At 41.9% G+C, this 26,980-nt stretch overlaps 2 protein-coding genes across 6 annotated transcripts in view; one reads left to right on the top strand and one right to left on the bottom strand.

Annotated features, from left to right (window-relative positions):
• Positions 1-1,167: 1,167 nt before the first annotated feature.
• The window catches only part of UBAP2 (ubiquitin associated protein 2), a 120,536-nt gene continuing 94,723 nt past the window's right edge, over positions 1,168-26,980 (bottom strand). For 3 of the 5 annotated variants that reach the window (XM_042455413.1, XM_042455414.1, XM_042455416.1), the window contains exons 21-28: positions 24,192-24,242; positions 13,808-13,886; positions 12,466-12,674; positions 10,201-10,300; positions 6,169-6,276; positions 4,766-4,833; positions 4,094-4,285; positions 1,169-2,345 (exon numbers count right to left, since the gene is read on the bottom strand). In XM_042455413.1, coding sequence (XP_042311347.1) covers positions 2,250-2,345; positions 4,094-4,285; positions 4,766-4,833; positions 6,169-6,276; positions 10,201-10,300; positions 12,466-12,674; positions 13,808-13,886; positions 24,192-24,242 — 903 coding nt within the window. In that variant the 3' untranslated portion in view covers positions 1,169-2,249. Of the gene's footprint in view, positions 2,346-4,093; positions 4,286-4,765; positions 4,834-6,168; positions 6,277-10,200; positions 10,301-12,465; positions 12,675-13,807; positions 13,887-24,191; positions 24,243-26,980 lie in introns of all 5 variants that reach the window. The other 2 variants (XM_042455418.1, XM_042455417.1) reach the window with 2 other exon arrangements.
• LOC121924215 (interferon beta-like) lies at positions 16,625-20,289 on the top strand. Its single transcript, XM_042455419.1, has 2 exons — positions 16,625-17,803; positions 18,457-20,289. Exons 1-2 carry the CDS (start codon positions 17,334-17,336, stop codon positions 18,689-18,691), a joined length of 705 nt encoding a protein of 234 aa, XP_042311353.1. The 5' UTR covers positions 16,625-17,333; the 3' UTR covers positions 18,692-20,289.

Genomic DNA, 26,980 nt, shown 5'->3' on the forward strand with positions numbered 1-26,980 from the left:
TTTTTTAATACTGCACTAGGTAGGTTGCAAAGGGGCCTCAGCCTATGGCCAATAACCACTATAATAATAATAATAGGATTGTGTGTGTGCCTTCAAGTCACTTGTCAAACTTATGGCAACCACATGAATTTCATTAGGCTTTCTTAGGCAAAAAATACTCAGAGGTGGTTTTGCCAGTTCTTTTCTCAGAAATATAACCTCCAGGACCTTCATTGGTGGTCTCCCATCCAAGTACTAACGCTGTTTAGCTTCCAAGATCAGATGGGATCTGGTACATTTAGGGTATTTAGGTCAATAAATCAACCTAAAATTTGAGAACACAACTATATATGGGTTTTGTTCTAGTCGTATATAGTGCACCCATGTTTATACACGGGCATGGCTTATGTGGCTTCCAGCATATGCTGGAAGCCTGTGCCGGAAGAAGCCTCAGCATGCCAGGAAGAAGTAATGGGGTGCGCGCCCATGGCACAGCGCATGCACAAGTCCCATATGTGTTTTTTTCCATTATGCGGGAGGGGGGGTCCAGAATGGATCCCCCCATGTGAGGGAAGGGCACATTGTACTACCTAACTGCTCTTTTATTAACTGTAAGCAATACACTGTAGTAAAGAAACTCACATAAAGCTGGAGGGGCATTTTGTTCCTCTTATATCTTTGGCCACAAAGATTCCTCACTAATGGCTTTAAATGGTATCTCGCCAAAAACATGTCTTTTCACTGTGTGAAGACATCTCCTATAAGATTGCTTTACTACTTTGTCCCCTCTCCTCCTTGGATTCTGAAATTCTGTGAGCAACACAGCTGGAAATGGTTTGCACTTTCCCGGTTCTGGAAGTCCCTCATCCCAGGAGGCCCAGCATGTTCTGCCCCTAGGGGCACTATCTATTGTCTCTGCTCTCTCCTCGTTGGGTGAACCTGGGCAAGTCACTCCGAAAGGCAAAGGCAAACCTCCTCTGAGCAAATCTTGCCAAGAAAACTTGGTGAAAGGTTTACCTTAGGGATGCTGTGAGTCGGAAACAACTTGAAGGCACCTAAGAAGCAGCCATGTATGGGGAACTCATTGAGTACATTGATAAGGATGTTCTTCCTACACTTCTGACATGAAGTACAGCTCCAAACAACAAGGGGTGGGGGACAGAGAAGGCTTTTGAAACCATCAACACTGTTGATACCTTTGGGACTTTATTAGATGGAGTTTGGGCTAAAAAGAAAATTTCTAAAACATCCCTTGCGGTGTAGAGCAGGAAGAGTGAGGAGTTTCCTACAGAAACACACACCATCAGTGTCCTTTTTTAAACCCTCCACAAAACGGAGGGGAGGGGAAGAACCAGGGTGAAAGCGGACAACTCTGGTCATCCCAATGTAGGATATGGCCCAGGCCAAGGGAATGAAAAATTACAAAATACAACTTTTACATCCTTTGGCTAAAAAAATTCCATCAACTGGCGAATGCTAAATGGTCCTGGGTATAGGACCAAAAAGGAATGGAAAGGGTGGGGAAGAGAAATGAATTGCTTTTGTTTATAAAACAAATGTTTTATAAACTTCCCTAATGAAAAAGAAAACAAAAAGCTACGCTGCTGCCATGGGTAACAACCCATGAATATTAAATCCTCATGATGACAGAAATGGGACAAAGAGGAGAAAACCTCTTAAGACTATTGAAGTCAACAAAAATTACACATAAGAAACTAGGAGAAGATCAAGAACTCTGTTCCGCTCTTCTTGGAGATTTACCATTTGCCTGAGCTAAGAACTGATTTTAAATTGCAAGTTTCTGGATCCAAAACTTTTTTTTAAAAAATGGCACACTTTGTCCTTTGACAAATGCATGAAGTCCTCAAAACTACAAAAATCCAGAGAACGGCAGCCTGGAGTCTGAAAGAGGAGCTGGAGCAGCTGTCAAGTTAGAGCTTTCAACAAGGAAGGAAATAAACACTCTTCAAAAAAAATTTTTTTTTGCAGAAACCACTGTTAGGCTCTATTACATTTACAAATACATACATAAATATATTACATACAACAGCAAATCATAGAGGAAGCGGGCTAGGAGTCACACGCACAGAGGAGGGCAGCTGCCATTCTCCCCACATGGGCTACCGGGCTCTTAGATGGGGCGCCCTGACCTACCCCCCTCCTTTCCCAGAAGATCTTCTCCTGGCCGATGTGGGAGTCCAAGAATGGGCACCAGCAGCTCCTCACCGTCTTCTCTCCCTCCCTCCTCCCCCCTTCTTCCACATCTGGAGTTAGTTCGTCCAGTATGGAGACGTTCCGTAGGCGGTTTTAGTAGCCTGAGACTTCTGCTGCATGGCGCTGGGCTGACTGCGCTGCCCGGATCCACCCTGGAAAGAGACGAGGGGGAGAGCATGGATTTACTGGAACTGGAATTTTGGAGTCTTCTGCCTCGATTTGACAGCTCAATTTTACAAGAGAGCAAAATGAATACTGAGGTGATGAGGGCTTTGCTAAAATAATTTTCATTGTTTCATCAGAAAGATCTAGAAACCAAGCCCTCCTTTGGGAGCTGGGTATGTTTAGCTTGGGAAAGAGAAGACAGAGAGGTGACACAAGAGTCATATTTAGATATCTAAAGGGGTATCATGTAGAAGAGCAAACTTGTAGGACATAAAACAATGGATTCAAATTAACCCCGCACCCAAAAAAATATTCCAAGTAAACTTTAGGAAGAACTTCTTGTCACAGTGGACTGGAATGCCTTGGAGAATAGTGGACTCTCCTCCTTTAGAGTCTTCAAACAGATGTTGGATAGCCATCTTTCAGGAATACTTTAGTGGTCTATTCCTGCATGGGAAGGGGTTGGATTAGATGAGTCCTTTCCAGGTCTACAATTCTGTATGATTGAGGAAATCACCATTTCTGTGAATTGCTCCTTCAGCAAGCCTGAGAATTGCTGTGCACCTAACCCCTCCATCACCACACAAATGTACACTCAGTTGCAGCTGACTGCCCCACAAATCCCTTTTCACATGAGCTGCTTACAAAGGGAACCTGAGACTCCCTGGCAGACGTATACAGGGCCCTGCAGATGTGTTTGTCCCCACACATCCTTTGACTTTCCCACTTTCTGCTGTGAGACAACCTGGAATGGCAATGGATTCAACTGCCACTGTTACCATTTGAGGGCCAGCATCTTGTTAGTGATATACGGAAAACCTAAGTCCAGTGTAGGCCAGAATATACCTTTTTTGGGTTACAGTGGAGATTGGTGTTCCCTTCCTCCCTCTGCAATGACCAAAGTCATAACATAGTGGCCAGAATCTTACTGTAGCCTAATGTTCCCCTTTTTGTCTGATGCAATCACTGCATTCAGTTCGTTATGGGAACAGGACAGTATGCAGATGTGCACTGCGCTTCCATTTTGCATAACATCACAATTCACAAGCAAGGAGGCATTACATAAACACTGCATAACTTTATCCATGAGCTTAAAGTTACATTCCTTCTCAACACAGGATATCTCTCTCATTCTCTGGATGGCAGACTTGATTGCTGTGTCACCACTTTACCTTATTACTAGCTTTGAGCAGAGAGAGAGAAATATTTGTGCACATTAAGAAGGGGGGGGGGGGAAATGCCACTGTGACATCCTGCCACCCCACCTCTTAGATCTGGGCTCAGGGCATTCTGTAGTGCAGTGGTTCCCAACGTTCCTAATGCCGCAACCCTTTAATACAGTTCCTCATGTTGTGGTGACCCAAACCCATGAAATGATTTTCATTGCTACTTCATAACTAGGTGTTTTCCAATGGTCTTAGGCGACCCCCATGAAAGGGTCATTCGATCCCTCCCCAAGGGGTCTCGACCCACAGGTTGGGAACCACTGCTGTAGTGCTACTCAAAGTGGTGGTTCATGGACTTGGAGAGTTTCCAGGCAAGAAACAGATGTACCCCATGGATGCAAATATGGCACTGGTCCCTGGTATAGAGAGGGAAAATAATACCTTTCTCCTGCATCAGACAGCATAGGATGCACTGCTGTAGGACATCTGATTAAGCTCTCCAGCTGGCTACTCAGTGTGGCTGCAGGCAAGTCTCTGCCTGCTGTCACTTGCTTATCCTGGTAACTCACCTGTCCATCCTGCTGAAGATGATGGTGCAGCATCTGGGAATGAGGCTGCTGGTGGGCTGGCAGAATGTGAAGGAACGGAGCCGGAGCGTAGCCAGGGGCAGCACCAGGATTCAGAGGCCCCGTGGAGCCAAGGGCAGATGGCAAGCTGAACGGGGGCGGAGTGCCAGCATGGAATCCCTGCTTGTCAAAAGTCTGGGCAAAGGAGGACAAAGAAAAACACATGAACACACAGAAACACCTCCCTATCTGTTTTTACAAGCCCAAGCACAAATTATTAATTTGGGAATTATTTTTGAGGGTGGGCAGGAGATGACTCAAAAAGAAAGCAGCTAAGCTGCAGAAAGTAATATTCAAAACCAGCAGGCACTCTCTCCTAGATGTTTCTCTAATGCCAACTTTGATCCCCCTTTAGTACCACATGAAAAATATCTGTTTTCTTGGGCATTTCAGCATGTCATCTTGGTGGTTTGTGTGTCTTAAATGCGATGCTAAATGGTAAGGTTCCACCTCAGCTGGTGGGGCTTATTTTTTGTGCAGTGTTACATATACAATCAGCCCTCCATATCCATGGATTTATCTATGGTTTGAAAATATTAAAAAAAAAAAAAAGGGGGGGGGGGGAGGAAACGAAACCTTTGCCAAAGCACTGCGGGCAACGTGGTGACACCTCACCTGAGTCTTGTTGTAGACTGAGCCACTAATATCAGGCACACCTGTGTTACTTGAGGTCACAGAAACACCTGTAGGAAGAGAAGACAATTAACACGGAGGATCAGCTAAGAGAACTGACAAAGGTCATGAGTCAAAAGTCTTCACTTCACTCCTAGGACCTCTTGAACCACACAGGACAATGAACCCCCTTCTTCAGAGCTCTCTCCCTCCTACCTAATCCTCACAGGAGCTACTCATTTCTTGAATCATTTGGATTGGTAGGAGAAGAGTCTTTTGTCAGCAAAACAGAAATTTCAGGGAGGGTGCAAAGTTACATAATTTCTGACTGAGTTATAAATAAAGGCTGGCTTAGTACCAGCATTTATTCCCCCCGCCTCAAGTATGAAAAATAAAACCTACTTATTCCAATTATATATCCACTGCAGATACCAGTAGCTGTAGACAAGAGACAGGGATATCTCTTGTTAATTTCATTAGCTCCTCCTCTCCCTCTGGAGCCGTCCCGCCTGCCCCCAACAGAAGCATGTTTTGGAGGCACCCTCCTGAGCCATGTGGCGTGATGCTTTTAAGGGACAAGAAAAAATGTCCTCCTGTGAAATTCCTTCAGATACAAGCCATTACATACAAGTTTTGCGAGAACTGAAATCACAGCACTATTTCAGCCCAGAGTCAAAGGACAGAAATGGAGCTCTTATAATAAGAGAATTGGAGCCAAACCAGCCTCTTCTGCAATAACAGCAATTTTGTCAGTATCAGGAGCTGGAAGGATCCATCTGCCCCAAATGAAGTGCAGCCATTACCTGAAAACAGCCCCAGTCCACCCCCTGCTTTAAATATTGAGCTTTAAAAACTCTGTCAAAAACAAGGACATAAAATCTCCTCGGTTACTCCATGCAAACAGCCAAATTGGTTAGGCTGTGCTGCTATGAATGCCTTCTCCAGGAAAAAAACACCAATTCCTTAGGCTTACATCGAAGGTACTGGCCATGATGATAATCATTTCATATTCAAGAGGCTAATGTCTTTGATGCAAATCTGTTTATTTGGGAGATGGGCCTCTATTTACACTTGGCCTCCATATCCATGGATTCAACCATCCACAGCTATACTATGCCATCGTATTTAATTGATCATCCACGGATTTTGGCATCCATGGAGGGTCTTGGAACCAAACCCCAGAGGATACTAAGGGCCCATTGTACTTGATTGTGCCACTGCTTTTAAGACAAATTTTATTTACTCATGCATTTTAAAACTGTTTTGAAGAGTCTATGTAACACCTCAAAGTCTTTGGACTCAAAGTGAGAGATTAATAACTATCATACATACATCAGGTGGTTGGTCCAAGTTTCCCAAAGCCACAGCAGAAGAATGCAATACACTGTGGTCATCATCACAATTACCTTTTCCTGGTCCGCTGCCAGTTGCCTTGTTTTGTGCTTGAGAGGAGCCTGCATACCCTCCCTTGGTGTAATCTCCAGCTCCCGTTCCCTGTGTTAGTTCATCGTAACCTTGCGGAAGAGCAAGAGAAGACATACTTGTGGTTATTACAGAGGAGCTTCAGAATCCTTGATCAGGTACTTAAGTTATCTCTGCATAAAGTAATTAAGTAAGTTTGTTTCCTGGCACACTACACATATTATAACACTAGCTAACCCACCAGCCTCATGGGGTCTCTCTTGGCCAGTTCATCACATCTTCTTTTTGGTTCTCACACTACATCCCAATACTCATCCATTTGGTTATCTACTCGCCTTGATTTTAGGCAACATCTTCCATCCTGTCTTGTCCCCCAACAACAATCTTTAAAAACTGAACTTGTCACCTCATATCCATACTCACCAAGTTTTGCATTCCTATGGCTATTCTCATACACCGCCTACTTATATAGGTCTGTCCCTGGACTCTGCACTCCACCAAATGTATCTGAGGAAGTAGACTCAAGTCTATGAAAACTCATGCTGCCAACTTCTCTTTCAGTTAGTCTTAAAGGTACTACAAGATCTCTCTGCATACTAAGTAACATTGTAACTACATAAATAACTTATGTCTGCCTAACCTGTCCACCAGATAGGGCAAAGGGGATCTGTTCAACTTCCAACCAGGGTGCAAGGAGGACGGCATTTTTGCTCCAATCAGAAGTTAAAGAGACCTCCTTGTCAGAATCTCATTCATGTTGTCATGAATTGGTTGATTTGGTTTAGGTATATCTTTAATAATTAGGGTTAATGTTTACTAGTTTTAATATTTATTAATACAATTTTGTAAGGTATACAGTTGGCCTTTGTGGCTTTGACTTTTACAGATTTGATTATTTGCAGTTTTGATTAATATGTTCTTTCTAGGAATCTCTAGGTCCTCCAGTGCAACTCTGCCAGAAGTTGACCATAGAGTTGTGCTGGAGAATCTAGAAGATCCTAGAGCAGTGGTTCCCAACCTTCCTAATGCTGCGACCCTTTAATACAGTTCCTCATGTTGTGGTGACCCAAACCCATGAAATTATTTTTGTTGCTACTTCATAACTGTAATTAAATAGGTGTTTTCCAATGGTCTTAGGCGACCCGGCCCCATAAAAGGGTCATTCGACCCCCAAAGGGGTCCCGACCCACAGGTTGGGAACCACTGTCCTACAGAAAACACTTCTCTAGGCATTTATAGGTCCTCCAGCATGACTCTATGCTGAACCTCTGGCAGAGGTGTTCTCCTAGGTAAAAAGAATAGTGTTTTTTATTTGCAGTTTTCCACATTCATGGGGAGTCCATCACCCCTAACCCCAGCAAATGCAGAGAGACCACTGTATATGTGTATCATAATTACTGGAGGTGAAGTGAAAGAAAAACCCAGGCACTGGCACTGGCTGGTACCTTGTGTTACAGAGACTTGCCTGGTTTACGGAATGCACAGATGTGTAGGGGATGCTGTTTTCCACTGCAATGCATAAACTAAAAGTAGTAAATGGGGTCTGTGGAACTTGGTTAAGAAGGGTGGTCCACAGAATTGCATTGATTTATGGACAAATTGTAAAAAAAATGCCTACAAAACTGTAGGGCAGGGTAAAGAGAATATTGGACTTGTGTATGCAAATGATACTACAGACATCTTCCTGCTAATACCTATGATTACTGGAATAAATTTTTATTGTGTGATACACAGAAGACTAGATCACTGAACGGTGGGGAGAAAGAGCAGTTCTTGACATTCTTTCACCAGATCTGGTGGCTGGCTCTAAAGGAAAGATGTGAGTATCCTTAAATCCCTGGTGGTCACTAGCAGAACCATGCCTGTGACCACTGCACAAGGTAATACCAGTAGGGTCTGGGGGTTGGTAAAAATGATATGTGAACAGAGCCCTCACTCATCCCTGAAGTTTAGCTGGATAGACTTCAGCCAACCACTTTTAACTGAACCTGATCATAGGACTGCTGTAGGGATAAAAATGAGCATGTGTGCACACTCAGACACATGCCCTATTGGAAGAATCCCAGGATTCACATAAGGAAGGAACAAGAAATAGCCTTTAAAAATCATTTGGAACGACGTCAAGGATAATTTTTGAATGTATTCCAGTCAGTCCTTCCAAGAGCTGGAAAAATATTTTGTAGCAAATGGCTTAATGAACTCAGTCACTCATCTGCATTTGCAAGCCTGCACAAGAAAAGTGAAGAGCCAGATTTGCATGTGTGAGGTTGGCTGGTCAAAAGAAGCACCTTGCTTAGCCACCAAGTAAAGAACGTCAATGTGGAATTGTCTCCAACGGGCGGGATGAAACTTGTTCTCACACCTTCTCTCTCAGTATCAGAAATGGAGTTTCAAGCCATCTAACTTTCATCCCTAAGGTGGATCAGAGTGTATGTCAGAGCTTTCTTCTGAAGGAAGTCTCCAAAATACACTTTCTGGATAGTTTTTCCCCATGAATCATCCACCCAGAGCATACTGAGGGAGGTCTTATATGATACTTTTAACACCCAATGGCCTAGTAAAGGGCTTCACTAGAAGCCATGCAGTGCCAGATCTGGTTATGAACTACAGAGTGCATAAAAGAGCACTCCCCGGGGGGGGGGGGGGGGGGAAGGAGTACACATGCTTTTATATCTTCCTGCCATTGCCCCTCAGCTTCCCACAGGCTTGGAACCAACCCCCACTAAGCTGTGCCATTAGAATATGAAAATGCTGTCTCCTCTTCACATCTGCCTCCTCTTTGACCTGACATCATGTACACATACACATACTCCACCCCACTTGATCCAACTACGCTATTTGAAATGGAAGGAACATCCTTCAAGAATTGGGAGAGAAGGCAACCAAAAGCCAAGGCATCTTTTCCCCATCCACTGCAATAAGGGTGAAAGAAACATGGCCATGCACTGGCACATTCCTGCCTGCAAGGTCTCTTTGCATGCTGTGACATTTAGGGGCTGCACACCCTAAATTATTTTAGCCATTTTCACATACTTCAGCTCCTCTTGGGAATCTTCAGATCTGGATACCAGAGATGCGGAGAGGGTGAAAGCAATCCCTGCAACCCAGCAGCAGATAGAGCTGGTGGCTCTCAGAACAGCCAAGTTGGTCCATATATGATAGCAATGAACACCTCTCCTGCCTGCAGAGCAATTTTCTGGAGAGGCTACCGAAGTCCTGACTCTCTCTACTATCACCAGCAGAGATTGCTTCTTTAATACTTGCAGAAAACAGTAAGAAGACAAGCTCCAAATAGTCCTGTGTTTTGGAGAGTGTTCTCAACTCCAGTGATTTCTGTTGAAGGCTCCTGAAGAAAGTGTTTTCTTATTAAGACTGAAGCGTGTTGGGCTTTTTTAAAGAACTGAACAAACACTTGACTATCTCAGAGCACATGGAGCGTGTTTGTCTCCTTACTGTGTTCTGATCTCAAATGTGCTTTTCAGTACCCTCTTTTTAGTACCTGCAGCAGGTACCTTTGAAGGACTATCATTCTTGCCACACTTGAGAGTTATAAAGTAAGCCAACAAGGCAAACATTCCACTGTGCTGGAGACCTCTGCTGGTTCAGGGGACAATGGGAGTTTTAGTTCAACATGTCAGGAGGGCACTGGGTTGGGGAAAGTTGAATTAAGCAATCTAATTTGACTGAGGCTCTTCAACCTCATTCCACTGCAGGACAAATTCCCACTGGACTCACTTCTCTCCCACCTGCCAGCCCAGTTTGCCAAAACCTCCAAAGTCCTGCCTGCTTGGAAATTATGCACACTGTCACAGAGCCCCTTCCAACTCTATGATTCAGTGCCCTTTAATCATGACCAAGACAACCATGCTTGTTAAAAAACAACAACAAGGAATGAATTTAAAAAGCATCCAGCACTAAACTGCACAACTACGCCATACACAAACATGAGTGGCACTGACTCCCTGTTTCACCTGTTCTGTGGATACAGAAGGAATAGCAGAACTTGGTACAGTTACCTGCTGTGTAGCTGTGCTGCCCATAGCCACTCGCCTGCTGGAAAGGCGTTGAGGCGGTGTTCATGCCAACACTATGCTGCTTGGCTGACGCTGGAGGAACCTGAATGAAAGCAGAGAGAAATAGGTGAAACAGACAAGTTCCAACAGGAACTGCAAATGGAATATCAAAGGAGATCATATTTCTTGGAAGGAGTTGTGCCTCACAGCTCAGAAACAAAGTACAGGGAAGCCCAAAGCAAACTATGCATCAACACCTGTTCCAGGTCAATGGAAGGTGAGGGCCAGATCACAAGTTGTTTTCTTTAATGCTCTGTAGGGAAAGGAGCCCATCACATCTCAAGACACTTAATAGAGAGTGACTCCTTTTGAAAAAGCACAAGATTACCCTGATTTGGGATGAGACGACCTGATCTACTCACAGGCAAGATCTGGGTTCTTTTCTAAAATATGCTGACACAAAATCTGGAGAGAGTAGCAAGTGAACTAGGCACACAATCTTCTCCAGATTCTACTATAGATATATCTATACAAACTGAATCCCAGTTTTTATCATTGTATTAACTGGCTAAGAACTATTCTCATAGCAGCAGCACAGACACCATTGCCTCCTTCCACAAATGCTACTAATAAAAAAAAAAATAAGAATGTGTGGAAGGTTGTGAAAGACCCACCATGTTTAAACTCCCAGCAGCCTCCCATGAACACCTTCTTTTCCTTTTTCATCTAGAATGCTTGAAGGGAGTATCCACCTCTAATCAATTTGCTTTTGTATTTTACAGACTTGTCTGCAGACATTTTACTTACTATTCTTGTTGATGTCGTATGCCTTCAATTCATTTCTGATTTATGGCAGCTGTAAGGCAACCCCATCACAGGATTTTCTTGGCAGAATTTGTTCAGAGGATGTTTGTCATTACCTTCCTCTGAGACTGAGAGAGTGTGCCTTCACCAATGTCACCCACTAGTTATCCATGACCGAGAGGGAATTTGAACTCTGGTCTCCCAGTGTCCTAATTCAACACTCAAACCACTACACCAACACTGGCTACAGAACCATATGTTGAGGTTTCTGCAATCCTCAAAGTCACTCTGGTTTCCATTGTCCTCTTACACCCAGGAAGAAGCCTTAATTATTTTTAGTGCTTTAGTTTTCTTCTTTAACAACCACCCCTGCTGATCTACCCTTAAGGGCTTAAAAGACACCTTTGCACAAACGTGCTGACTTTCAACCAGTGGATCACAGTCTACTACTGGATTTCAGGGGTCAGAATCACACAAGCCTCCAGAGGTTATAGCAGAAGCTTTCACAGATGAGGTTTCCTTCCTTAGGATGCATGGAGTGAACTGATACCCAGGAAGAACCTTTATAATCAGACCATATAAATTCTATGGCTATTTATACAAACTGATTATAAAGGTCATTCCTGAGTATTAGTTCACTTCATGCATCCGAGGAAGGGAAGCTAGTCCACAAAAGCTTGTGCTACAACTTCTTTCTCTCAGTTGATCTCAAAGGTGCTATAACTTTGCAGACTGATATTCCAGACTAACACGGCTCTGTCTCTGAATTCTCTCCAGAGGTTGTGAGACTGCAAATCCCACCAGCCCTAGCCAGCAGTCAATGGTGATGAATGCTGGGCACAGTAATCCAACAGCATCTAGACAGAGCCTTTTCAGTGGCTGCTCCTAGGCTCTAGAACTCCATTCTTAGAAAGGCTAGAATGACAGCCCTTTCCCTGCTGTATCCTCTTTTAATTGTACTTTATTTCAGAGGTACTAAATAGTTCAGTCCAATTTTCATACTGATCTTCTGTATGTTTTAAATTATATCGTACTTGATTTAATTTGTAAGACACTCTGAGTTCCAATAACAGAACTGCACCCTTGATGCAAGTAAAGGGTCCACAGATGAGCAACAGAGAAAATGTTTTGCATCTGAAGAACTGCTCATCCCAGAATTTCTCCTGCAGATGTAGGTGAAGAGGAGGGGTAGAAGGGGAACAATTTAGGAAAACAGTCATTTATGACTGGCAAGTACAGAATCCTTGCCTCTATGGAAAGGGTGGGGCTTACAAGGCCCCTCCAGAGTTTATTGGAGTGCAACACCTTGCAGCCAGTGGTTACTGAAATCCCAAGCAGGTCTGAAAACATGCACATCAAGAGATCCCTCTCAGTGAATTCCTACGATCCAAGGGGTTTGGTAAAGACCCCTCCAGAGGAGACTCCAGCAAAATCTCACAGGTGACTTGGATTCCTAAGACTTACAAACATGGTGGGCCCATACTGGAATGCACTCGGGACTCCTGGCACGCCGGCATAATAGGGCAACCCAGTGTAGCTGTATCCGGGTGGCAGCGTAGGGTTGAGGAAGGGCTGCTGAGCCGTGTGGTGGGTCTGCGTCTGGTTCTGTTGGGCCAGAGTGGTGGTAGGTGCAGGCGAGGCAGAATCTCCACGGCCAAATTTTGTTACATCACCTGAAACGGGGTGAGGGTTAAAAAAAAACACCATGAAAGGCATCCATCTGGTTGTACCATGAAGCAGTCACCTATCACCTGGGCCTAAAGAGCAGGGAAGATGAATCAGAGAGACAGCAAGGGTTTATCGGTGTCAATTCTGCCAGTTCTAGTTTATGGCCACCTTAAGGAGAACCTATCATGGAGTTTTCTTGACAAGATTCAATCAGAGGGGATTTGCCATTGCCTTCCTCTGAAGCTGAATGTGATTTCCCCAAGACCATCTAGTGCAGTGTTTCGCAACCTTTGGTCCTTCAAATGTTTTAGACATCAGCTCCCATAATTCCTGACTGTTGGTCAAGTTGGCTGGGCTTTCTGGGACCTGATGTCCAAAACATATGGAGGACCAAAGGTTGGAAACCACTAACCTTGTGGATTTCCGTTGGTGAGCAGGGATTTGAACCCTGTTTTATACTACAGGGAAATTCAACAGGGCTTTCCGGCACAACTGACCAAACCACAACAGGGGCTCCACTGTCCCGTGGAGCCCCAGTTCAACATTCAAACCACTACATCACTCTGGATTTCATTGGCAAGATTTCTTCAGAGGAGGTCGGCCATTGCCTTCCTCTGAGGCTGAGAGAGGGTGACTTAGTCTCTTTGAGTCCTAGTCCAGCTCTCAAACCACACCATCAGGTTAGCTTGCTATGGGGTGTGTTGTGTCCACATGACACAAATACAGCACTTGGATCCCACTTTAAACAGCATGGCTCCATCCTATGGAATCTTGATGTTTTAATACTGCTTCATAATCCTGCTGTAACTCCTCTCCCACTTGGCAAAATCCCACAAGCAACCTAACAGGACAGGAGCAAAAGATCCTGTCTTTCTTGCTTCTAACAATGGCCAGCCAGTTTCTTGTGGGAAGTTCACAGTATAGGACATGGACACAACTAGTCCCTACACACTTTACAAACCAATGGGGGTAAAAATAAACAAATATGTATTCAACAGTTCTGCAACACTGCAGATGCACAAGGCCAGTAACACCTAAAAGCTTAGTCCAGTGAGTCCCAACCCCAACCTCCCAGCTATTATAGTGAGCTAAATACGACCTTTTCCCTGGGGAAAAGGTAGGGGGGCTTCACACTCACCTGAGTAAGGATTGTTAGCAAGGCTTCCCTCTCTACCCGTCAAGGTTGCAGGAGCAGGGAATGTAATTCCATAGTAATCCTGAAGAAAAGTAAACACCAGAACCATTTATTTTAAAGCTTTGCTCCCCATTGAAGCCCATTGTAACCTTCCACACAGCCTTGTGTTCATGTAACCAACAAAAAGGGAGAGGAGCATACAAAGGACATAATTAGGTTCTTATTCTAAATGGTGGCAGCTTTCATCAGCACACATTATCATTATTGTGTGCTCCATCACAACCAATGCTTGGTAAAAAGCAACATTTGAGTATGGTCAAAAGCAACATTTCCAGTGAAATTCAAGTATCAGGCCAAATAATTAAGGGAGAAGCTTAGCACACTCATCAGACTAAATTTTATAAACTCCATTTACTTAAGACATTTATCCAGTAAGTGTGCCAGCAGACTTTCAGTCAAACCACAGCTAAATAAGAATTGTATGAAATTATAAATACTAGATTCTAGTACAGGTTGAGTACCCTTTGGGGGTTTTCTGGATTTTGAACTACAGTGGTACCCCGGGATACGAATTACCCAGCTTACGAATTTTTCGGGATACGAAAAAATCCCATAGGGATTTATTGTTTCGGCTTACGAAGGTTTTTTCGGGTTACGAAAAAACCCCGGCGCTGTTTTAAATGGAAAGGCCGCCACCGGAGGGCAGCAGAGAGCTATTTTTTCCATTAGCGCCTATGGCAATTCGGCTTACGAAGGTTTTTCGGGTTACGAAATTAGCCGCGGAACGAATTAATTTCGTAACCCGAGGTACCACTGTATTTGCATATACGGTACATAATGAGTTATCTGGAGATAGGACTCAAGTCTAAACACCAAATTCATGTATGTTTCATATACACCTCATATACACAGCCAGAAGGTAATTTTATACACAATATTTTAAATAATTTTGTGCATGAAACAAAGTTTGTGCGCACTAAACCATAAGAAAGCCAAGGTGTCACTATCTCAGCCACCCATAAAAAAAAAGTATTCGATTTTGGAACATTTCAGATTTCAGATACTCAATTCTAATAAAGCAGAAGCTATAATTATTTTAAAACATATTGTAATAAAAAGAGAAGTAAAAAGCTAAGGTGTGATTGGTCTGTAATGACTGCAGGGCCTTTTCATCTGGCAGGCACAGTTTCTGACTGAAACCACAGCTGTAATGAAATACAGGAAGCAGACCAGAAAATGAATAATGTCAACAATTTAGGAAACCTCTGCCATGGCTCCATCTTTCGAGGCACCGCCTTCACCAAAGAAACAGGATCAAGGAGCTGAACAGATGGTGTAGGAAGGGCCGACAAAGCCACTTTGGCATAATGTGCACCTCTGTGTTCTCAAAACACGTTCTGCATTTCAAACTACATGTAGAATTCAAAGGTATAGCCATGTTAGTCTGGAAAACTGAGTATGCAAAGGCTTCGTGCAGCACCCTTGAGACTAACTGAAAGAAAGAAGGTAGCATGAGCTTTTGTAGACTTCAGCCTAAACAGGCATCTGAGGAGGTATGCTGAAGTCTATGGAAGCTCATGCTATCAAATTCTTTCAGTTAGTCTCAAAGGTGCTACAAAACCCCTTTTCAAACTATGTGTAGTAGCAGGTACAATTTGTTACTCACATGATCTTCCTCTCCTTGAAGCTTTTCTTTCTGTCTCACTAACATGATCTTCAAAAAGGATGCCAGAGCAGTTCAGACAAGAATGACTCTCCAAAGCTGGCTGTGGCTTTTTCTCTGTGGCTGTTGCTGCAGAGCATTTGGGGGAAAACCTATCTCCAGCCTCCTTCTCCATATTTGGAGAGTCCCTCCTCCATGTTTGGTTGCCAGCAGTTTCCCTTTCCTTATCTCACCCTGACTCACAAGCTCAGCTTTCTGGTTGCCAAAACTAAGAAGGGTGGCCCAGAGCCCAGCGCATGGGCATGGGAATCCACCACAGGATGGAAACAGCCAGGTTTTTAACTGGATAGTGATTCGCTGCACACATTTTCACATGTTGTTGCTTTAACACACAACTTAAGTAGACTAGGCTGTGCTGCTTTTTACAAGGCAGAGCTTGGCATTAATTCTCACTGCAGGCAAGTGAAAACATTTCTATTCTGACAGGCTTTTAGGAAACTGCACACTTTTTTCAGCAGCATGCTATTTTGCTGGTTTTTCCTATCTTCTGTTTTAATTTCTTCTGTCTCTGGATTTTAAATGTTTTTAATTCTATATTGTTTTTGCATCTGTCACAATTGAGACTTGTTTTAATTTTTGGAAGCTGCCTTGAGTCCTAGTGCTGGGGAATAGGCAGGAGATAAACGAACAATGATGATATCAACATCGAAGATAATTTATTGATTTATTTATGTATGATTTATTCAATGACTTTAGGGATTACTTTGAGAACACAAAGTATGTGCTTTTGGTGCATTTATGGTTCTTATTTGGCCACTTTTATACTGACGGATGCTTTTTATTTTATCTCAGTCCGAAGGAAACAAATGTAAAAATTGAGTAACACCTTTTTAAAAAAACGGGAAAAGTCTTCCTGCAAATTGACAGCTTGTTCTTACAACTTAATAATAAAATAATGCAACCACATAAGGACTGAATCTATGCTGTAGAAATAATGCAATTTGACACCAATAAATAGCCCAGTGGATCATAAAGGATCACCTACAATCTTTGATCTGCAAAGATGCATCCACATTTTGTAAGATGTGGCAGTGTGATATTAAACTGTTGAAATTGGGGGATTAGGAGAAGAGAGCAAAGAAGGGGGGAAATGGAAACATTCTATAGATTACTGTTAGAAAGAGTTGGAGCAAGATTATATTCAAGAAACTATGTTGAAACGGGTCTGGGTCATAGGAGAAGAGATCAGTCTCGAAAGTTGGGAGCAGTCAAGGAAAAAGACACAACAATTTATGCAATGTCAAGTATCTAACTCCATCAAAATTTTCCAATATCTGTAGTAACATAAAACAAAATAAATGCTGGAAGTGCCAGTTCTTGGTTTCATCTGCAGTAGAACTGTCCCTAAATTAGAGAATTCTGGGGGGAAATACATACTGTCATAAGTAAATATTGAAAAATTCATTTTCAAATGAATCCCGAGATTTATCTCCTAAACAGGACAAATAAGATAACAAAATGTGATTTGAAAAAAAGGAAGGTAATATTACATATGGTAACGTCTGCCATAATACTGCTAGCCCTGAATTGGAAAACTAGAAAAACTCCCTCAATAGAAAACTAGTTGTTCAAATAGGTGGATATGATTGTATATGTGTATATGTTTATATACATGTCATAGTGTAAGTTTATCTATAGGTGTGTGAACTGTTATTTTTAGCACGATTTTGAAATTAATAAAAGAAAATTGAAGGGGAAAAAAGAAAGAAGTTGGGGAGTTAGGAAGGATGGGAAATACCTCTGGAATTACTAGAGGCAATGAGCTGAAAGCTGCTAAGAGAACCCAAGGACCACACAAAAAGGTAGATGACTGAGAAAGTGGAAAGTGAAAATGAAACCAGGGGGGAATTCGGGAGAATCAAAGAGGTGATGAATGGAAACATGTCCTACAAAATAAATAAGGGAAGGTGCTCCTTTCTCAGGGAGATCCTTTCTCAAGTGCCTGAGATCATGTCACCCAAAACAAATGAGAACGCAGGGCTCTTGTGCCTAATGCTACTCCTACCTGCTCACATCACTGCACTGGACTGCAACTTTCTGCAACTTGAACAGGAAAGATTTAACTTGCAGAGCCTAAACCTACTGAAAGAGCAGAGCACAAAGGTTCCTCAAGAGTGCCTGGAGAATATGACCACCTTCACTTTTTCCACACAGATCCTGAAAATACACCAGCCAGAGCTTGCAGCAAAAGCAGTTCATGAAATGCTTCAGGGATTCTTTGGCATCTTCAGCAGTGATCTCTTGAAAACTGACTGGGAACCCACATTCAGACAAAGGTCAGTTTCTGCTCTATTCGTGTTGCATATTTGTTTGTACAGATTTAATTTATGGCCTGGGATTCGAGGCAGTTCATAGAGGAGGCCAAGGGGTGGGTGATCATGGACAAGGAGGGAGGGAGGGAAAGAATTACACAGGCCAGCAAGTTATAAAGAAAGGTTGTTAAATGTATCCTGGTTTTATAGGAATTTGGGATTCTAAATCCAAAAGTGACCTCGGACTTGCTCTATTACATACAATTTTTCACAACTTGCGTCTGTATTTTAAAATTGTAATATATGAGTGAACAAAGTAATCCTGCAAACAGTATGATATAGGTTAAAGTCTTCGAACATAAGGGTTTCAGAGCACTTTAATTTGCTGATACGAAAATGAAAACTGTTCACAAGCGGTAAAAGAAATTGCAGTGGAGCATCAGCGTCTGCACTTACCATAATCAAAACTAAGTCAAAGCTGAATTGATGAAAATACCAAATTTGTGAAAGATCTGTGTGTAGTACAACTTTTTCAATGAGTTTTTCAAATTCAGCACCCAAATAACATTAAAAATAGCTACAATGTTGAAAAAAGTTTATTTATTTTTTTCATTTGAGGCATTTCATTTTTTCATTTAGAGTTTCTCTTTTCACATTCTGCTGTTCTACATTTACAGGTTTCTCAACATGCTCTATGCTCAAACTGAACGCATCAAGCGCTGCCTCGCAGGAAAAAAGAGAAGGAGCCAAGAGGAGTGGAAAATCAAGCTGAGGCTGAAGAAGTATTTCCAGAGGATGAGACATTTTCTCAAAGAGAAGGGGAAAGACTCCTGCGCTTGGCAGAGTGTGAAGCTGGAATTCCGGACTAGTTTCATCTATATTGACATACTGACAAAGAGAATGAGGATCTGAGGAGTCCCTTACTTTAGTTTATGTATGCATATTTATTTATTTATTGATAAATGTTTTAAGTATTTATTAAATTTGTAATATTTTATACAATATAGTCCTCAAAGAAGATTTCTATATGCATGTTATTTCCCTGGACTATTTTGAATGCATGTTATATGTATGTTATTTACTGTACATAGACTATTTTGAAGCTCTGCATGGCCGTGGAATCCCTCCAGGTGACTCTGGGCAAGAAGTCACACTCTCTCAGCCTCAGAGGAAGGCAAAGGCAAACCCCCTCTGAGTCAGTCTTGCCAGCAAACCCCATGATAGAGTCACTATAAGTATGTAGAGACTTGAAGGCATACAACAATAATTTTAATATTTACAAATCCCAAAAAGAAGAAACCAATACAACCTAAACATCAGGACAGAATCTGTTTTATTCTACATTATTCTGTGACAGCCCACTAACTTCGTCTATTTCATCTGTTTAACCATCTCCCAACTCTTCTCTGTCCATGTTTTTGTATTCTCTACTCCCAGTGTTTGAATTTTCTCTTCATGTTAGCAACAATTCCATAATACCTCGGAGGCAAGGAGCTGAGAACTGCCTCAAAAACCTGAGGACCTCATAAAATTTACATGACTGTGGCAGGAGAAACCAAAAATGAAAACAGGGGAAATTAGGAAGAAACATATCTGATGGAATAAACAGAAGGAAATGGAAGACCTAGAAGCTTCAAACCTGGGTTATAGAGCAAGCTGTATGGCGCCCAGCATGGACTGACCAGATTAGTCTCAAAATAACACCCAACGCATATGGAAAGAACTTATTTACCTAGTGCTTCAGCTACTTGCTCATCTTAAAGAGCTGAGCTGCAAATTTCTGCAACTCAAACAACAAAGACTATGCAGGGCCTGAAACGGCTGAAAGAATATGAGGTGCCTGGAGAACATGGCTACATTCAGTTTTCCAACAAGGTCCTAAAAATACATTAGCTAGACTAGTTTCCTACAAAAGGAGCTTCCTACTTTTTGGATACTTTAGCATCTTTAGCAGTGATCTCTTGCCAACTTATGGGGAGCTCACACTCAGGGAGAGGTCAGTTCCAGCTCTCTACAATGCCAAGAGTTGTTGTATGGGAGAAAAAGATGGGCGATCATGTTCCTCCTTCCACACTCTTGTCACTCTACCATGGCAGGTTCCTCAACCTCTTGTAAGCACAAAGTGAACTGACAGAGAGATGCCTCGTAGGAAATAAAACAATACAATGCTGGGAAGGAGGCAAGAGGAATGGACCAACAAGCTGAGGCTGCATAAGTATTTTCACAGGTTCACAACTTTTCTGAAAGGGAAGGGACACAGCATGTGCACCTGGGAAAGCATGAGACTGAAACTCTAGTTTCACATACAGCGACGTGAATGAGCACCTGAACTTCACAAGGCCAGACTGTTCCATCAAATGTGAAAATCACAGAACCAGGGATTTGGAAGAAGTCACAAGAGCCAGGGACGTAACCAAGGGGGGGGGATCTTGGGGTCCGGATCCCCCCCTTCCATTAGAAAAATGAATGGTGTGTGCTGCTGCGCCACCGCACCCAAGCCCCATTATAATGGTGGCACCTAGTCTGGACCCCCCCCTTCCTAAAATCCTGGCTACGTCCCTGCAAGAGCCATTCAACCCCTTGCCATACAAGAGCAAATCCCCTGCCATGCAGGAATATCCAGTATAATACAACCTTCCGTCAACCTACGCTGCACCACCACAGAACCTTCTGCAGAACAATGACAAAAAGACCCTTTTTAAAATTATGTATATATGTATGGGCATAACATTGTTTATACATTTTTAATGCAATGTATTATTTTATTGCTTTAGAGTGCTAAAAGAGGATTTTGCTTAAATTTATATGGACTATTAAAAATGAACCTGCAGGTGCTGAAAAGAAGACAAGCCCAACTGACCATATGTCATTTTTCACAAAGAAATAAGGACTAGAAAACTACCTCAAAAACCCAAGATCCACTCAAAGATTCACATGTCTTTTTAAAAAATTCATTTCTATTAGTTATTTAATGTAGATCAATCTGGATATCTATTTATTGAATCTTGTAATGAATACAGTTTTTGTTACTATTGTCAAGCCATATGAAACTAAATGGTATGAGTTTTTTATATGAATGTTTTTAACATGGATTGTTTGAAGAAACTCAAACCTGCAAATTTAGATGGGGAAATGTAGGCCCTATACAGACAGACCAGAATAAAGACAGTTTGGAGGTTTGCTGTTTAAATGATGCATGCATCCTAAGAGTCCAGAAGCCATGGCAAAGCCACGCTCCAGTCCTAAGGACTGGAGCACAGCTTTGGTGCAGCTTCCGGACTCTTAGGACACATGCATCATTTAAACAGCATACCTCCAAAGTGATCCGAAGCAGCTTTATTTTGACCTGTCTGGACCCATAGATACTCAAACGGAAGCTACACTATTTTATCCAATTCAAAGAGTGTTAAAATTGTCATATATTTTTGCATTCCATGAGTGTTGAAATCTCATTGTATTCTGCTCTATGAGTACTGAATTTTCTTATTCTATCATATTCTATGAGCATTCAATTCTTTCCATTTTGTGAGTGTTCAATTCTGTCAAATATTTTCTAGTCTATTCTATGCAGGTTGACTGTTCTTAGATGTTTCTGTTCGTCTCTGAATATTAAGATTTCTAATGTTTAAAACAAAGTTCTTCGAGAATGGGATGGGGTGTTATATTATTTTAAAGTGTTTTAAACATTTTTTAAAAATCTTTTTAAACTGTATTTTGTATTGTAAAATGCAGTTTGTTTTAACACTGTAGTAATTTAATTCTGTTTCAATGTATTATTTTTGTATGTTTTTAATTGTACTGTTCTAAATATTGTAAGCTGCTTTGAGTCCCAGTTTTGGGGGAAAAGGGTGGGATATAAATAAATAAATGTTTTTTTCTATTCCATCCAGTGTTAAAATTCTCTTATATTCTATTCTAAGAGTGATAAATAATTCCATTTAATTCTATTCTGCCAGCGTTTTTCTATCCTATGTTAATTATTCACTGTAAAATTTGTTACAAAATTTTACTACTTCCAAATCACACAGTGAAAGATCTTATACAAATGGTCTTTTGTTGTTATGTGTCATCAAGTCCTCAACTTATGGCAACTCTATAAAGGTAGGAACGCAAAGGAAGTGTTGTTTACATAGATTATTTTAAAAATACAAGCTTGTACATAAGGAAAAAAATAAAGAAATGAAAAGACTATACTGACAAATGGAGAAGCTGCTTTGCTTCTCTCTATTGCTATTTTGTCTTAAACTAGAGAAATTAACAGATCAGTGCCATTTTACACAATGCTACCTTTCTCGTATTCTGAGTGCTATTTTCTTATTATTCCTGTTCTATTCACTATCTCTGGACAGCTACAGTTTCAAGCTGCTTTTTAAAAAACCTTGCTTCCCTTCCTATAACTTCAACTAAGGCTGAGCTACGACTGCATATACCCAGGTAAAAGTCTAGACGTTTTAAACCAAAAATTGACTCCCAAAAAACTGGGTTAATTTATCCATGGATGAATATAACTGCAGTACTTATAAAAAATGTGCTGAGAGAAATTGGGCTTTGAAGGATGTGAATAAGACATTTATCTTCACAGAGAGATCTTGCAGCACCTTTGAGACTAACTAAAAGAAGAAGATGGCAGCATGAGCTTTCGTCTACTTCCCCACAAGATATACTATAGTTCCCTCCTCATCCATCCAGCTTTTAGGTTGGGAGCCAACAGTTATGCCTCTTGTTATTCTGTAAGTTCTTTGGCATCGTTTTCTTTTGCTTCATCCTTTATTTCCTTTGTTATATGCCCCTAAGTTTTCCCATTGACATATATACAGGTGATATCAAAATCCATAATTTTGGCTTCCAAACCTGCCATGGACAAATCATAACCATCACCACCAACAACATACAATGCGTGAAGTCGATTTACCATCAGGTATATATAGCATTTTATGTCATCGTTGTTGGTTGTTATGACTGACTTATGACGACGCACTCCTCAGGTTTTCTTGGCAAGGTTTCTTCCAAGCAATTCTGTCATTCCCTTCTTCTGAGGATGAGAGAGTGGGACTTGCATAAGGGCACCCAATGCGATTCCCCAGTGGCCAAATGGGGATTTGAACACAGGTGTCCAAGAGTCCTAGTCCAAGCTATAACACTATGAGGGCTCTGTATGTTACAACATTTTCCCTTAATTTCAGAAGATGGCATAGTGGTTTGGGTTTTGAGCTATGACTCTGGAGACCAGGATTCGATTCCCAGCTTGGCCATGAAACCCACTGGGTGAATGGAGCAAGTCACACTCTCTCAGCCTCAGGGAAAGGCAATGGCAAACCTCCTCTAAACAAAATCTTGCCAAGTAAACTCCATTATAGGCTCACTTTAGGATTGCTGTAAGTTGGAAACAGCTTGAAGGCACACAACAAAAAAACACACGTTATTTTACATTACTTTCTATTCATTTCATGGCTACTATATGTTAGTTGTGATTTGTTTCATTTTAAGAAGTATAGTTTATTTTGTATCATTAGCATTATTTTATAAGTCGTATTTTGTTTTTATGTGAGCAAGTGTGATTATTGGTTTGAATGTGGGACTGGGACTGGGACTGGGTTTAAATCCCCTCTTGGCCATGAAAACCCACTGGGTTTCCTGCATGTTTAAATATTTGAAGGAATGTCATGTTGAGAATGGAGCGAGCTTCTCGTCTGCTGCTCCAGAGACTAGGACACCATCTATGGATTCAAATTATAGGAAAAGAGATTCCACCTAAACATTAGGAAGTCCTGATGGTAAGAGCTGACAATGGAAGAAACCAGATTATAGAGTCGTGTCTCCTTTGGAGGGTTTCAAACAGAGGCTGATGGCCGTCTTTTGGGATGGTTTTGATTTGGATTCCTGCATGGCAGGATGGAGTTGGACAGGGTGACCCTAAGACAACAACAGACTTTTCAACAGCATGTTCTTGGAGATGTCTGATGTGACCACAATGAAATATACTTTACTTTAACTCATTCTGTAGGAGGTTGCCTTCAGAAAATGCTCAGAAATTACAAATAGGTCTAAAATGCTGGAGCCAGGCTGTTGACTGGGGCTGGTTACAGACACCCACTAGGTGTTCACAAAGAGATGCAGGGAGGTTGCACCGCATCAGGTGATGTCACAATGGCACCCACGGCGCAGCATGTGCTCTGATGTGTGAAGCTGAGACATCTCTGAGGAATGCTTTGACCGTGTCTTCCTGCATGGCAGAATGGGGTTGAACAGGATGGTCCTTGTGTTGTCTTCCAGTTCTATGATTTGATCCCATAATTTTATGGAAATGGGAACCTTATTTGCCTTGATGATATCAATGTGTATGTAAGGGTTCTTCAAAAGAATGTCAATCTGCCCCATTAGTTTCTGAAAAATATTGGAAAACACTACTTACCATAGGCAGCCTGGACTGCAGCATTTGGAGATCATCATAACCATAAATCTGCTTGAAGATTTGGGGGGGGGGGGGGGACACAGGCACAAAAACATTAAGACATTCCTCAGTTTAACAACCTAACTAGACATGTTCTTCAGCTTTAATCCAGGGCCATGAATAAGGTATTAAGATCACCAGAGTTTGCTGAATTTTTATCCACAGATTCAAGCATTCACAACTTGCAAATATTTTTAAATTCAAAAAAGCAAAGCTTGGTTTTCTCATTTTTATCTAAGGGATACCATTTTACTATGCCATTATATTTGACAGGACTTGAAAATCCGTGGATTTTGGTATCCACGGGGGGTGGGGGTGTGTGGAGGTGTCCTGGAACCAAACCTAAATGGATACCAAGGGCCCACTGTACATCTTGGTGAACACGAAACATATGAAGAACCTCAAGGCTAGGACCTGGCTGGACTTTACACCAGTAGAAGCAACTGTAAAGAGGAGTGGATGCTGTATCTGCTGCACTTACTACTGCCTCGGACATTCACAGGGTACACCTATCCCTTTAGGCCTTTGATTCAAAGAGCGGGGAGAACAGTAAAAAAGAAAAGCACTATTCACCCTGGAGCTTCCTGGGGGTTCAATTGTGCATTTGTGGGCTGTATATTTGGAGCATGCAATGGGAAGCTTTGGGTTGTGCAGTTCCCCCGCATTGTGACATATGACAGCAGCTTTGACTTTTTGACCACAGAATAATGTTATCTTATATCAATCAGTAATTCTAAAGGGTTAGCATTAATGTAAGCTTATATATTATTGATATAATCTTTAAAGCACTTCAGCTACCTTAGCTTCTGGTAACCTTTACAACCCAATAAGGTCAGAGCCCCTACCTTCCTATGCTGAGTGGGGGAACACATGGTAATATAACACAGGATGGCTTTAAGGCCTGCTAGAAAAGATGTATGGTAGGAGGTGGGCTTCCATCTCACAACTGCAGACAGTGGTCCCTCCACATTCACTGGGGTTAGGGGTGAAAGACCCCTGCGAATGTGGGGAAAACGCAAATTTAAAAAATACCTTTTGAAAAATTTTTAGGGATCTCTGAGTCCTCCAGTGTAACCCTATGGTCAACATCTGCCAGAAGTTGATTAAAGAAGTATGCTGGATGATTCCCAAATGCCTAGAGAACTGTTTTCTCTAGGAAATTCTAGGTTCTCCAGTACAACTCTATGGTCAACTTCTGGCAGAGTTGCACTGGAAGACCTAGAGATTGCAAGAGAGAATATATTAATCAAACCCACAAATAATCAAATCCTCAAAGGTCAAAGCCGCAAATGTGGAGGACAAACTGTAGTTATGAAATGACTTGGATCTGTAAGTTAGCAAAGCCAGAATGTGAGAGTGCTTTGCTAGGTCAGGACAGAAGTACACTGTAGTTAAAAACTCCAATTCCATGCCTTAGCAACATCAGCTCCAAAGCTATGGCCTGCAATTTAGTGAAAGTGGTAACCTACTGAACTACTAGAGTCAAAGGATGTTAGCAAAGATTAAAAAGGACAGTTCAAAGAATTACTATACTCAGGGACGCTAAGTCAATACAAATTCAGGTTCGGAGGAAAAAAGGGTCAATATGTAATGACTAATGGCTCCCAATTAGCTTCCGGGCAGAGTACAAGGTGTTGGTTATTGCCTTTAAAGCCCTACCTGGCTTGGGCCCAGGTTACTTACAGGAAATCATCTCCCCATACAATCCACCCCGCACTCTTAGAACAAGTGGGAAGAACCTGTTAGAGGTGCCATCATCCAAACATGTTTCCACTTCCCAAAAAGCTTTCAGTATAGCTGCTCCTAGACTACGGAATGGATTCCTAGAGGAGACTCGCCTTGTTACATCCTTGGAGATTTTCAAGAAGGCGGTAAAGACAGAGCTCTTCCGCCGTGCATATCCTCCTGACCTTTTATGAAGACCATTGGTACGGACCGAGAGCACCTGACCCCGTGATTGATTGATGGTTGATGTTTTATGTTTTTAGCTGTGGTTTTAATTGTAATTAATGTTGTAATATTACAAGTGTTTTTAACTCTGTTGTGATCCTGCCTCGATCCATTGGGAGAGAAGGGAAGATACAAATAAAAACGATTATTATTATTATTATTATGACTAGGCCTGTTTGCAATGTTGCTACTCCACAGTATGTCGTTACTGGGTCTTTCCAAACTTGCATAGCATGAAGCCTTGCTGCTAAGGAGTAGGATGAACTTCAGAGCATATGACAACGAGATAACCATATTGGCCTGCTTTAGTAAAATAAGAAAATGGGAAAAGGAAGGACCTAGTAGCACCTTTGAGACTACCTGACATATTTTAGCAAAAGTGTTTGCAAACTGTCTACTCCAGGGATGGAGCAAACAGGAGACAAGCTCCACGTGCTCTAAGATGGGCAACTGTTTATTCAGTGTTTAAAAAGCCCAAATTTTAAAAGTTTAAATACTGGGTTTTTAAAATACTGAATAAACAGTTGACCGTCTTAGAGCACTTGGAGCTTGTCTCCTCTGTGCTGCTTGGCTATGCACTTTCAGTTCCTGACCTATACTCCAGGGATGGGGAATTGTGGTGAGGCTGGGGCCCGCATTTAGGCATCTGGAACTACTTGGGAACTACATGTTTTTAACATAATTAATTTTAAACACTAAATCCAGCCATTTATAGAATACTTAATGTTAACCCAGGAGTGGAGTGAGGGGATGGGTGGAAGGAAGGGTAGACAGCATTTAGGAGTGATGTGATATTAATC

Source organism: Sceloporus undulatus, chromosome 2, assembly GCF_019175285.1.
Source record: "Sceloporus undulatus isolate JIND9_A2432 ecotype Alabama chromosome 2, SceUnd_v1.1, whole genome shotgun sequence".
Classification (NCBI taxonomy): Eukaryota; Metazoa; Chordata; class Lepidosauria; order Squamata; family Phrynosomatidae; genus Sceloporus; species Sceloporus undulatus.